Source organism: Ahaetulla prasina, chromosome 17 (genome assembly GCF_028640845.1).
Source record: "Ahaetulla prasina isolate Xishuangbanna chromosome 17, ASM2864084v1, whole genome shotgun sequence".
Classification (NCBI taxonomy): Eukaryota; Metazoa; Chordata; class Lepidosauria; order Squamata; family Colubridae; genus Ahaetulla; species Ahaetulla prasina.
In genome coordinates this window covers 6,902,259-6,915,173 of record NC_080555.1, presented here as the reverse complement: position 1 = coordinate 6,915,173, position 12,915 = coordinate 6,902,259, and the positions used below count along the sequence as shown (strand labels likewise).

The 12,915-nt window shown below is 45.2% G+C and overlaps 1 protein-coding gene across 1 annotated transcript in view; it reads right to left on the bottom strand.

The window, feature by feature from the left end:
* Positions 1-1,358: 1,358 nt before the first annotated feature.
* The window catches only part of POLA2 (DNA polymerase alpha 2, accessory subunit), a 29,708-nt gene continuing 18,151 nt past the window's right edge, over positions 1,359-12,915 (bottom strand). The window contains exons 15-18 of the mRNA XM_058160679.1: positions 9,052-9,158; positions 4,984-5,043; positions 3,265-3,391; positions 1,359-1,826 (exon numbers count right to left, since the gene is read on the bottom strand). Of these exons, the coding sequence (XP_058016662.1) occupies positions 1,680-1,826; positions 3,265-3,391; positions 4,984-5,043; positions 9,052-9,158 (441 nt within the window). The 3' untranslated portion in view covers positions 1,359-1,679. The remainder of the gene's footprint in view (positions 1,827-3,264; positions 3,392-4,983; positions 5,044-9,051; positions 9,159-12,915) is intronic.

Genomic DNA, 12,915 nt, shown 5'->3' with positions numbered 1-12,915 from the left:
GCAAAAGTAGACCCAACTCACTTAACCACCTTTTTGCTTAGCAGCGGAAATCTTGGTCTCAATTGCCGTCATAAGTCGAGGACTACCCACACCGAGGAAAGAAAAAATTCTTTTTCTACCCCGACCTAAAAAAAAAATTCATCGCCCGACCTTTGCTGCCAACTTAGCCCAACACTGCAAAATGCAGCACGAGAACTGGCAACTCAGGTGCCCAAAGGGAGCGAGAATTTATTCATGACGGGAAGAAAATAAAATTAAAACTTCTCACCGAGTTTTCCGACTTCAAACCGGCGTCTTGATGCCAACGTGCCTTTTTAATTGCTTCTTATTAAACTCTCACTGCGTGGACTCTTCCTGGTTGAAAATAAAACTCACTGAAAATCGGAGCTCTCTTATCTGATAGGTTGAGGGCCAGATCTCTTATTAAAGATTACTGGGCTGTGCTCCCCAAAAATAAAAATATAACATATCAGAGGAGGAGGAGCAAAAATCAGCCAAGATTTTAAGCCCGATCAAAACCAAAGCCACTTTGCACGCAATCCACATTTTACAAAACAGTCCCTGAATTTTGCAAAGGTCTCGAATTCAGGCAAGCCTGAAGTTAAGGTTCACTTTTCAAACAATTTGCTAATTGTTAATTTATTGTTGGGAAGGGACGTGGTGGCTCAGGGGCTAAGACGCTGAGCTTGTCGATCGAAAGGTCGGCAGTTCAGCGGTTCGAATCCCTGGTGCTGCTGCGTAACAGGGTGAGCTCCCGTTCCTTGTCCCAGTTTCTGCCAACCTAGCAGTTCGAAAGCAGGTAAAAAAAATGCAAGTAGAAAAACAGGGACCACCTTTGGTGGGAAGGGAAGAGTGTTCCGTGCGCCTTTGGCATTGAGTCATGCCGGCCACATAACCACGGAGACGTCTTCGGACAGCGCTGGCTCTTCGGCTTTAAAATGGAGATGAGCACCCCTAGAGTCGGGAACGACTAGCACATATGTGCAAGGGGAACCTTTACCTTATTTATCGTTGGAGTTAGAAAGCTTTGCAGGCATAGAGGGTTGTGGGGGGATCCAAACTGGATTTTGCCCAGGGCTTTAAAAACGGATTCAGATAAATAATTATGGCAAAACTCAAGCCAGCCTGCTTTAAGATGGGTGGACTTCCATTCCCAGAATTCCCCAGCCAGCATGCTTTAAGATGAGTAGACTTCCATTCCCAGAATTCCCCAGCCACCATACTTTAAGATGAGTAGACTTCCATTCCCAGAATTCCCCAGCCACCATACTTTAAGATGGGTGGACTTCAACTCCCCAAATTCTCTTCCTTGGAGAATCAAAGCCGCCTACTGCACATCTGCCAAAACTTTATTTGTGGGGCAATTCGGATTCCATAAGGCTGGCTGAAACGCAGGATTTGAACCTAACCCAGAAATCAACCAAGTTATATATTTATATGTGCTGATATGAGAAACAGGCCTGGGTAATATATATTTTTTTTATCCAGAACAACGATGGAAGACGTCATCCAGCTGCAGAGAACCAGAAAGCCAACATCAGCAGACTTAAAAGGAGATGCTGTCCAGACACTTGGGTCACCCAGATTTTGGGATGCTGGAGAAGGAAAGAGTCTCTTAAACTCATCGTCTTGATGGCAAAATGTCTTTTTGTCTAGCTTCAGGTGTCGGCGGAACCTGGTTAGATCTTAATCACTTGCGCCGCGATGCACGGGCTCTTGCGCTGGCCCCCGGTGACCTGTGGCTGGACCCACAGCTGCGCATAGCTGCCCCCCACTTGTCCTTTCGTCAGCCGGCTGGGGTTAATGCAGATGCACCCCAAAATGTCCTAAAGGAAAAAAACGAGAGGTTTTAATGAATCACCCAGCTGGCTCAGTGGCTAAGACGCTGAGCTTGTCGGTCAGAAAGGTCAGAAGTTCGGGGGTTCGAATCACTAGGACAGGTGTCCTGCGTGAGCAGGGGGTTGGACTAGATGACCTCCAAGGTCCCTTCCAAGTCTGTTACCGTTACCTGTAGGAACTTGGGTGGTTGGATGAGATTATGTTGAGTGAGGCATGCTATTCTATTCTATTCTATTCTATTCTATGCTATGCTATTCTATTCCTTCTCTATTCTATTCTATTCTGAATCCTATTCTATTCTGTTCTATTCTATGCTATGCTACGCTATTCTGAATCCTATTCTATTCTATTCCTTCTCTATTCTATTCTATTCAGAATCCTATTCTATTCTATTCTATTCCTTCTCTATTCTATTCTATATCCTATTCTATTCTATTCCTTCTCTATTCTATTCTATTCAGAATTCTATTCTATTCTATTCCTTCTCTATTCTATTCTATTCAGAATCCTATTCTATTCTATTCTATTCTATTCCTTCTCTATTCTATTCTATATCCTATTCTATTCTATATCCTATCCTATTCTATTCTATTCTATTCTATTCTATTCTTCTATGCTATTCTATTCTAGTCAGAATTCTATTCTATTCCTTCTCGATTCTATTCTATTCTGAATCTTATTCTATTCTGTTCTATTCTATGCTACGCTACGCTATTCTGAATCCTATCCTATTCCTTCTCTATTCTATTCTATTCTATTCTATTCTATTCTATTCTATTCTATTCTTCTATGCTATTCTATTTTATTCAGAATCCTATTCTATTCTATTCTATTCTTCTATGCTATTCTATTCTATTCAGAATTCTATTCTATTCCTTCTCGATTCTATTCTATTCTGAATCTTATTCTATTCTGTTCTATTCTATGCTACGCTATGCTACGCTACGCTATTCTGAATCCTATCCTATTCTATTCCTTCTCTATTCCTTCTCTATTCCTTCTCTATTCTATTCTATTCTATTCTATTCTATTCTATTCTATTCTATTCTATTCTATTTGGATACAAACATGGAATCAAGGAAGGTTACAAACTCAGCAAAGGACACATTTTGCAAGAGGCGGAGTTCCAAATTTGATCCTGCAATAACAGGGGGTGGGGTGTTTCTCTGCCCGGCGCCCCATGCCCCCCCCCGCCCACCACCCCACGTACCACCACCTCCCACATGACATTAGACAACCCGTCGCCCTCGGCGCTCGCTATCTGAGCCCATCCTTTGACAGAAAAACCATGAGGACTGGAATCTTGGGGTTATTTTTAGAAGCCAGGCCTAACAACTTAAGTATCCGTGCACACAGGCCCCCCCCAAGGGTGGGTCTGCCTCCCTAATTTTTCTTCCCTTCCCCAGCTCAGCTCTTTTCCCCCACCTTAACGAAGTATTTCAGGTCCGACGGAGTGATCAAGAGGTCCGGGGTGACAGGCAGAGAGGCGTGTGGGTAGAAGTGCTCGTAATCCACACTCATGTCCTCGGGGGGCGGGTAGAGAGGATAGTAGCTGTTGAGAATTTAAAAAGGGGGGTTGGGGGGGGGAGAAAAGAGATCGAGTTATATACCCCCCACCCAAATGCTTTGCCCAACCTTTGGCCAGCATTCAAGACCGCGCCCGGCAGCTGTTTCTTCTCCTCTACCCATCAAAGTACCAACGCAGTGCCAAGCTGGCTGCCGCGGCTGCCACTAATTCCAGAATCGTCCCCTCCTGGGAGGGTCGGCATCTCAAACCTCAGGGCCAAAAAAAGGCCAGTGTTCCCAAGGCCCGGCCGGCGGCACGTTCCTCTCTCCCCTCCTGCCCCACTTCCCCTCCCTCCCCCAAAGAGAAGCAGCTGCGTTTCGGAGGCTGTTCGACCCGAGGGCAGCTGGTATCGAATATGCCCGCTGGGCTCCTCTCTTTGGGACGCGTTCAAAATGAAGACGAGAGAGAGGGAGAGATAGGGTGGGACGAGAGGACGTGGCAAGCCGGGGTTTATTTCAAGGTGGGTTTTGTCCATCACCTGCGATGGACGGATCGGGTCGAATCCAGCAGGTTTACAAAACAAAAGGGCGGAGTTTGTGAGGCATGCGGAACCAAAGGAAGCATGTTGGTTTTTGACCCAAGAAATAAACCAAGATGTGAAAAAGGAGGGGTCATTTTTTTTTTAGAGGCACCCAGGGAGCTGACGTGGTGGCTTTTTCCACCCTCTGGGTCATCATCGCCTCACTGATTTCTCCTTCCCTCCCTTATCCCTTCTTTTCTTCTCTTTTTCTTCTTTCCTCCCCTTTCTCCCTTTTTACCTTTCTTCCCTGTCCTTCTTCCTCCCTCCATTCCTTTTTTCCTTTCCTTCTTCTTTTCCTTCCTTCCTTCCTCCCTCCTCTCATCTCTTCTTTTCCTCCTTGCCTTTCTCTCTCCCCTTCCTTTCTTTTCCTCCCTCCCCCCCCCCCCCCCTTCCTTTCTTCTTTCATTCTTCCTCCCTCCCTTTCACTCTCCTTCTTTCCTTCTTCTTCCTTCCTTCCTTCTCCTTCTTTCCTCCCTTCCTTTCTTTCATTCTGCTTCCTTCCTTCTCCTTCCTTCCTCCCTTCTTTCATTCTCCTTCCTCCCTTCCTTCTTTCATTCATCTTCCTTCCTTCCTTTCATTCACCTTTCTTTCTTTCATTCTCCTTCCTCCTTTCCTTTCATTCTCCTTCCTCCCTCCCTCCCTCCCTTTCTTTCATTCTCCTTCCCTCCTTCCTTCCTTTCTCCTCTCAACCCTATGAAGCTTTTCTTGAAACATTCTCCACACCATAAACACGCTGTTTTTTAATGTCTGAAGACGGCCATCCCCTGGAAAGCCACATTTGTAACGTCACCAAGCTATGGCTAATTGGGCATACATTATTATTATTTTTAATCTATAATGAACCAGTGCTCTCTATTCATAACCATGAGGACTAGAACCTCCCTTGGTCCCATCCACTGTTTGAGAATGCAGAAAGCCTCACTTTTAAAAATCCCAATACCCCCCCTCGGCCCCAGCATGGACACAACACTGCATTTCGAGCGTGTCTGTTTTTGCGTATTCGTGGCAGGCTAAAAATCTAGAACGAAACACAAACCCTGGTTCCAAAGTGGCTTACCTCCGCTGAGTCAGGATGTGTTTGAGAATTCGAGAAAAACGGTCCTGAAGACTTGAAGAACTGAGCGGGGTCGGGGGAGAAACAGAGCAAGAAAAGTAGAAAAAAATATATGAAGAGTTCAATCGCTGAACAGACTTTGGGGTTGGCCTACCTTACAGGATTGTGTTGAGGCTAAAAAATGTAGCAAGGGACTAAAGTTGATGGCTTAGAAAACTGTATCTCCAAAAAACCAAAACAAAACCTGGCTCTTGAACAAACCCGCGATTGTATCCATTGGCTTTTCCTCCGTTGACTTTTCCTACCTGAGCAGTGGGTTGGACTAGAAGACCTCCAAGGTCCCTTCCAACTCTGTTATTTATTTATTTCAATGTATGTTTGATTTATACATTTTTCTTTTTTTTAGATGCATTAAAAAAACTCCGTATCTATCTGAACAGCATTTTGCCTGGGTACAATTAAGTTTTGAAAGAGATATAACAACAATCGTAATCCTTGTGTGTCCAATCACACTTGGCCAATAAAAATTCTATTCTATTCTATTCTATTCTATTCTATTCTATTCAAAGCGATAGTACTAATAACTCTTATTCCGTTAGACCGATTCCATATGTTTATTCTGTTATTCCTATTAGGCCACGCTCCATTTTAAGTCCCGAATCTTTGCAATTAACACCTCTTTAAAAATAACCAACACCCCAACTAACACCAAAACTTCTGGGAAAATATGCTTTTGGGTCCGTCTGTAACCCAATCCTACTAAATCACGAAGAGGTGCCTATTTTGTGTGAGGTCATAAAAATGTAGTCACAATTTATTTGCTTTTGTTGTTGTTGTTGCAAACCCCTCATATGTTGTGACTAACAGACACCCCCGGCTTAGTCATGGCTAACCGGTGTTATTTTTTTAAAACCAATCTCTTTTATCACATTCGGTCTGGACAAAAAGCGTCACAAGATTCTAGTCCTTAAGAGGCAGCTCCATGACTACAACTGGGAGCAGAATTTCCATGGCTAAAGCAAGGCAGCGGTTAAGCAAGTCGCGTTGGATTTCATGAGCTTCCCCCCCCCCGGTTGTTAAGGGACTCAACTGCCGTTGTTAAGTGAACCACACGGTCGTTCAATGAATCCAGCTTCCTCCATTGATTCGGCTAACTGACCGACCGTTCAAAGTTACAAGGGCTCTGAGAGAAGGGACTTAGGAATAGGTCCTCATTCTTGTGACCGTCACAGCATCCGGTCGTGTGATCAGAATTTGGGCACTTGGAAACTGGCATGTACTTATGACGGTTGTTGCAGGTTCAGGTGATCCCCGTTTGCGAATTTCCTACCCGGCTTCCATACAGCAAAGTCAAGGGAAGCAAGTCGGGTTTGCTTAATGACCATATTTCACTTAACAACGGCAGCAATCTGCTTAAACCCCTTTGCTGACTTCTTGGCGGCGACCAACGAAGCAATATCTGTAATTTAGATGTACGTTTATAATATTTTAGACGTTATAGTTCTAAATAGCTGTAATGTTTCGAGATTTTATATAATACAAATTTTTGTATTTTTTATTTATTTATTTATTATTTATTTATTATTTTATTATTCGAATTTATATACCGCCCTATCTCCCAAAGGACTCAGGGCGGTTCACAGGCATATAAAACATCAATATACAAATTAAAATAATCCTTAAAAAACTTATTCTAACGCCCAAATTATTAAAAATAGAAATATAAATATAAAATATAAATATTAAAATCAATTTAAAACCCCTCTAAATTTAAAATCTAAGCCAGTCCTGCACAGATGAATAAATGTGTCTTTTTTTTATTGAAATGTGTTGCACTCAGAACTCAGAATAGAATCGAACTAGAAGGGACCCTGAAGAGAACCTGCTTGAGCAGGTAAGTGACCGTCTAGTCTCTTCTTAGATGTGAATGCGCCATACGATAAATAGTCCTGGACTTACAACAGTTCATTTAGTGACCGAAGTTACAACGCCACTGAAAAAAAGTGACTTATGACCATTTTTCACACTTACGACCACTGCAGCATCCCCAGGGGCACGTGATCAAAATTCAGCCGCTGAATTTCTGACTCGTATTTATGACGGTTGCAGAGTCCCGGGGTCATGTGACCCTCCCCCCTTTTGCGACCTTCTGAGAGGGCAAGTCAATGGGGGAAAGCGGATTCATTTAACAACCGCGTGACCGACTTAACAAACCCGACAAGGAGAGTCGTCAAACGGAGCAAAAGTCGCCTAGCATGTTTCTCGCTCAGCTGCAGAAAAGTTTGGGGCTCCATTGCGGTCGTTAAGTCACCTGTCACAAATGCTCAGCCACGGAGGCAAAAAGCGGTCATCCTTCCCCGCCGCCCTTGCTTAGCAACGGAAATTCTGGTCGTTAAGTCGAGGACTAACTTCTAAAGGCAGAGCAAGGCCTCTGAACTGTCTGGAAGAGCCACCGATGACCCCCATCCCGAGTTTCTTTCCCTTCCTCCTGTCGCTTGTGAGCTGCGGGTGAGTCAAGTCTTATCCCCCCCATCAGTCTCTCACGGCATTTGTCTCTCTCACACTCGTTGCTCTCTCCCAATCACCAGCGGTGTTTCTCCTCTTACGCAACCGGGATTGTGCAAGAGCCCAAAATCGACAAAGGGTTGACGCGCTCGCTCCTGAATCATGCCACACACCCCCATAGCAAGGAAAGGGGGGCGGGGGCAGTGTTAGCCGGCTTGTTTTGTCACATCTAGAATCAAATCGTCGTAGAATAAAAATATTCGTTTAACAGGAAGTCGTCCTCGACTTGCAACCGCAACACCAAGCCCAACGGTTCCGTTGCTAAAGCGAGACGTTCGCTGAGCGAGTTTCGTCCCCCCCCCCAAATCTCTGTGTGGCGTCGTTCCTTGCCGCGTTGGGGAAGGGAACCCCTGCGGTTGTTAAGCGAGGTACACGGTTGTTAAAAGCGAATTTGGTTTCCCAGCGGACTTTTGCGCGTCAAGAAGGTCGCCAAAGGAAATCGGATGAAGCCCGGAACGCTGCAATCGGTCATAACTGTGAGTCAGTTGCCAAGCGGCCAAATGTAAATCACGTGACCATGGGGGGGGGGATGCTGAAACGGTCGTAAGTGTGAAAAACAGTCCGAATTCCCATTTTTTCCCCCCAGTGTTGTCATAACACTGCCACCGTCATAAATATGAGTTCGTTACCAAGCACCTGAATTCTGATCCCCTGATTCTGCAAATGGTCGTAAGGGTGAAAAAAACGGTCATAAGTCAACTTTTGTCAGTAACGTCGTAACTTTGAACGGTCGCTAAGCAAACCGTTATTTTAACTCTTTATCTTATTCTACTGGCTCCAAAAGGAGTCGGAAGTAAATGCTATTTTTTTTTCCTTTTCTACCTTTTTTCCTCTCTTTCACTTTTCCTCCCCTCTTTTACCTTTATGGGGTGGATTTTTTGGTTTTATCCTTTGTTAAAAAGGAATACAAATTTGGAAACTGCATAAAATCTTTTGCCCTTCCTCCCCTGCGTGCAATTGAATATTTTATAGCAAGATGTTCTGTCCCCCTTCGCCTCCGTCCGAGCGATGGCTTAATTAGCCGGCACTATCAGCTCTGGCAGCAAAATAGCGAGTGTCTGCCAAGTGTCTCTGTTATCTCCCTCGACGCCGATGAGTCAAACAGTACTTCAGCTCTTAGTGAAGCAGTTAATTTGCCTGCTACGAAGAGGCACAGCAGCTCTGGCTGCCTTTATATCCTGTGGGGTGTGGCTCCATGACTCAGCACTTCCTAGGCCTGCCCCACCCCTGCTTCTGTTGTTCCCGCCTCTCCTGCCTACGAAACCTAGGGTCTAGCCAGGCCTGATTGCCATCAGCTGGGTCTGAAGGCGTGGCCTGGGGGGGGAAGAGTCAGGGGACGGAGGCCTGGTTATCTCTTCAACCTGGCCTGCCTCTGGTTCCTGGAGCTGAGCCAGGGAACCCGGTGCTCCCGAGGTAAGTCCTGATGGCCCTTCCCCCTCACTTTCCAAGTCACTTTCTGGCAGGGGGCCCGGCTCGGGGGGCACAGACACAACACAAAGATCCTACCGGCTGATTTCTTCCGCTCCCATGTGGAAGAGCAAATCCACCGAGGTTAATCCAAAAATCACCCCGTCGATCTCTAAGGTGCAGGGATCCGGAACGAACAGCACTCGCTGGAATTTGCGGGTGGGTGGGTGGGTGGGAAACAAAACACCGATAGAGGGATTAATTCAGCAAATTTTTTGGATACCGTCGCCAAAGTAACTAAGGAGTTCAGCTTTTCTAACCCTTGGTTGGCACTGAAGATGGAGCCAACATTCCAGGGGTGGGTTTCAAAAATTTTCGCTACCGGTTCGGTGGGCATGGCTAGGTGGGGGGGCATGTGACTGAGTGGGCGTGGCCAACTTGACATCACTCACGCCCACCCAGTCACGTCCCACCTAGCCACGCCCAACGAACCAGTAGAGAAAGTATTTTGGAATTTCTACCTATCTACCCCCGCCCTCCCTTCGCCAGTCACCCCCGTTTCCCCTTCTTTAGCGGCCCCGGCCCTAGCCCCGCTTCCTCCCCCACCACTGCCTCTTTGTTCAGACTCTTTACCTTCCGCGGCAGCTGGTCCAGAGTCCGGAAGGCAAGCTGACCCGAGTTTTCAGTGCCCCCCAGCTAGCCGCTGCTGCTGGAAAGCGTCTCGCATAGAAGCAGGCCACCGATAAGTACCAGAGGTTGCGGAAAAAGCTGCTGCCATCGCTGCCATGTTCTTCGTGCATGCGCATCTCATTGGACTTGCAAGGCAATGGGATGCGCATGCGCGAATAACACGGCGGGCAGGGCAAGGAAGCAGCAACCGGGGGACCAGTTCGGGGGCATGGCCAGCCAGCCATCGCTACTGGTTTGGCGACCTTGGCCAAATTTCCACCAACAGTTTGCGCAAACCGGCTGAATACCACCTCTGCAACATTCCCCAACCCAACATTCTTCTAGAAGTGCTGGAATCGCCGCTCCCAGCATTCCTCAGCTAGCATGGGATTCTGGGAAATGAAGTCCCTAAAACACCCATTTATTTTTCATTAAACAGCCACAGATTGGACCATGGTTTATTCTTGCTGGGGAAATTTCACCGCTCGAGTAATGATTATTTAGGGATTTATTATTTCCCCTAGGGAGTTGCCCCACCAAAATAGAAACCCTCCCAGCAGCCAAGGTTGCACCGAGAAGTTTGAGAAAAGTTTTGTCTTCCTGCTGTTCTTGGATCGGGCCCAATGGGAGGGAATCCCCTTGGCTTGTCACTTTCGAGAAAAGGATGGGTGTGTTTTGTGTGTGTTTCTGATTGCACACCCAGTTCGTTCCTTGTCTGCCTTTTCTGAAAAGGCAGATTTAAAAATATAGTGTTTCTCAACCGTCGGGCAACTTGTAAGATGTGGAGGGACTTCAATTCCCAGAATTCCCCAGCCGGCCCTAAACAGAAAACCACAGTACTCCCAGCCAGAAAGACAAATTGCCCGTTTCCCCTTTCATTCGTAAAGTTCCTATATAAGCAAGGTTCTTCAACTTTGGCAAACCTTTTAAAAACTGGTGGGACTTCAACTCCCAGAATTCCATAGCCTGGCAATACATTCATGCGTCCGTCCCGGTCCGTCCGTCCGTCCCCCTCCAGGCCAAATCCAGCAAAAATAAACAGCTCTGCTTTTTTTCCTCCTCCCAACTGAAGCCTCTTTCCTTTCGTCATATGTCCGTGAGGTGGCACTCAGAGCCCTCTCTGTAGGCACAGGTGCCATCGCCAGCTCTTCTTCTGGTTTCTACCGCGCCGTCCAGCTGGTCTTTGCGGGCGCCGGAAAATGGCCAAAAAAATGGCCGTTTTCTGACCATTTTTCTAGCCGTTTTTCAGGTGGCCTCGAAACAGCCCGAAAAATGGCCTGAAAAATGGCCACAAACAGCCAAAAAAAAGCCATGTGCCCGCCGGCCAGCTGATCTTTGGGTTTCCAGTGCTAGCTTTGGACACTCAGTGCCGAAAAAGTTCACTATTACTGTGATATGTCATTTGGGCTTTAAACGCCAGAACAAGGAGCTATTTTATGGTTGGTTTTTACAACTTTCCTAGGGAGTCCTGTTTCAGTGTGAAGTACCCCCCCCCCAACACACACACACACACGCAAAAGGAAGTTCCTTTAATTGAATATATTACCTAAATTGTTATATCTATTTCAATCGATACCAATTAGGCTAGGGAAACAGTTTTTTGAATACCTAAACAGAATGATAGGTAAATTTATTTGGCGGGGGGGAAAAAGCCCGAATAAAATGTAAACTTCTGCAGGACTCCAGAACCAAAGGAGGCTTCGGCCTACCAGATTGGGAATTATATTATCAGGCAGCCGCAATAACTTGGTTAAAAGATTGGATTCAAGATTGGGGCCGCGGTGTGGCTCAGGCTGTAAGAAGCCTGTTATTAAACACAGCTGCCTGCAATTACTGCAGGTTCTAGTCCCACCAGGCCCAAGGTTGACTCAGCCTTCCATCCTTTATAAGGTAGGTAAAATGAGGACCCAGATTGTTGGGGGGGCAATAAGTTGACTTTGTATACAAATAGAATGAGACTATTGCCTTACACAATGTAAGCCGCCCTGAGTCTTTGGAGAAGGGCGGGATATAAATGTAAATTTAAAAAAAATGGAGAAATAAGAGAATTTTAATACTGGAAAGCCATGGCCTCCAATTGGGATGGTACGCATTCCTCTGGGAGGGGAAAATGAATGTTTGATCAATATTTGGGATGTTATAAAGAAAAATCACTATATGAAAGCTCCAGTTTGGATATCAATGAATGAGGCCATAATCCATCCCAATGTATTGGACTTAAATAAAATAGTAAGATACTCGGATCTATTAGATGAAAGTGGAAATTTAAAGTCAGAACAGGATTTAAAAGAAAGTTCCTTTTAAGTAAGTTAAGATAGAGATATTTAGAAGTAGAATTTGTGTAGAGAGGTTAATTAGGATAGAGATGCCGACGTAGAAAAGCTGTTACTAGTATTGAAATTTTGATGTGTTTGTCTTTGTTTATTTTGTGTGTGTGTGTATCGTCTTGTTGTTGTTTTACTGTGTATTTTAATGTTTGGAAATTTAATAAATATATAGAGATATAGAGATATAGATATATATTTAAAAAAGAAAGTTCCTAGGTTTCCTAGCATCTTTTTCCCAAAAAAAAAGAAAGAAAAGAGAAAGTTGTGTAAATGTCCAACCTAGGATATCAAAATGTAGGATGAGAGTAAAGTAAGCGGAAGGGAAGAGTTCGTTAAAAAAAAAAAAAAAAAGCAAGCAACTCATTAAGCACGGAAAGAAAGTACGTAAGATTTCTGAAACTTGAAAGGGGGTGAAAAAAAAAATTCACAATAATTTCCTCCCTTCCAAACCGGTTACGCTTTGCACTAAAGCCTGAGTCACTCTATTGTCTGGGCCTTTTTCCTGGAAAAACATCTTCAATTTCTTATCCGAAGTACAGGAAATTCCTAACTTTTCTTGAGGGGGGGGGGGGGAGAGAAAAAAAAAGGCAGTTTTTATTTTTTTGGCAAGTCGAAGCCAAAAAAAGTAAGCACTATCGCCCCCTGCTGGTGGTTTGAACCAGCTGGAAGCTCCACAGCACCTGTTGGGAACACCTGGAATCCCCATTGGGGGGGGGGGAAGCCAAAACAGCTGCAAATCCAACGTTTTGCCTTTTAAATCTAGATTTCAGCCTGATTAGAAATCAATCTCTTGTTATCACATGGATTGGAAGAAAACCCACCGGACGGTATTGCTAACTTAACTGCAATGATTCACTTAAGGATGTCATCGGCGAGAAAAGTCATAAAATGGAGCAAAACTCCGATTCACTGAACAGACCGGGTGACTTAACAGCCGCAGTGGTTCGCTTGAGTGTGGCGAGAAAAT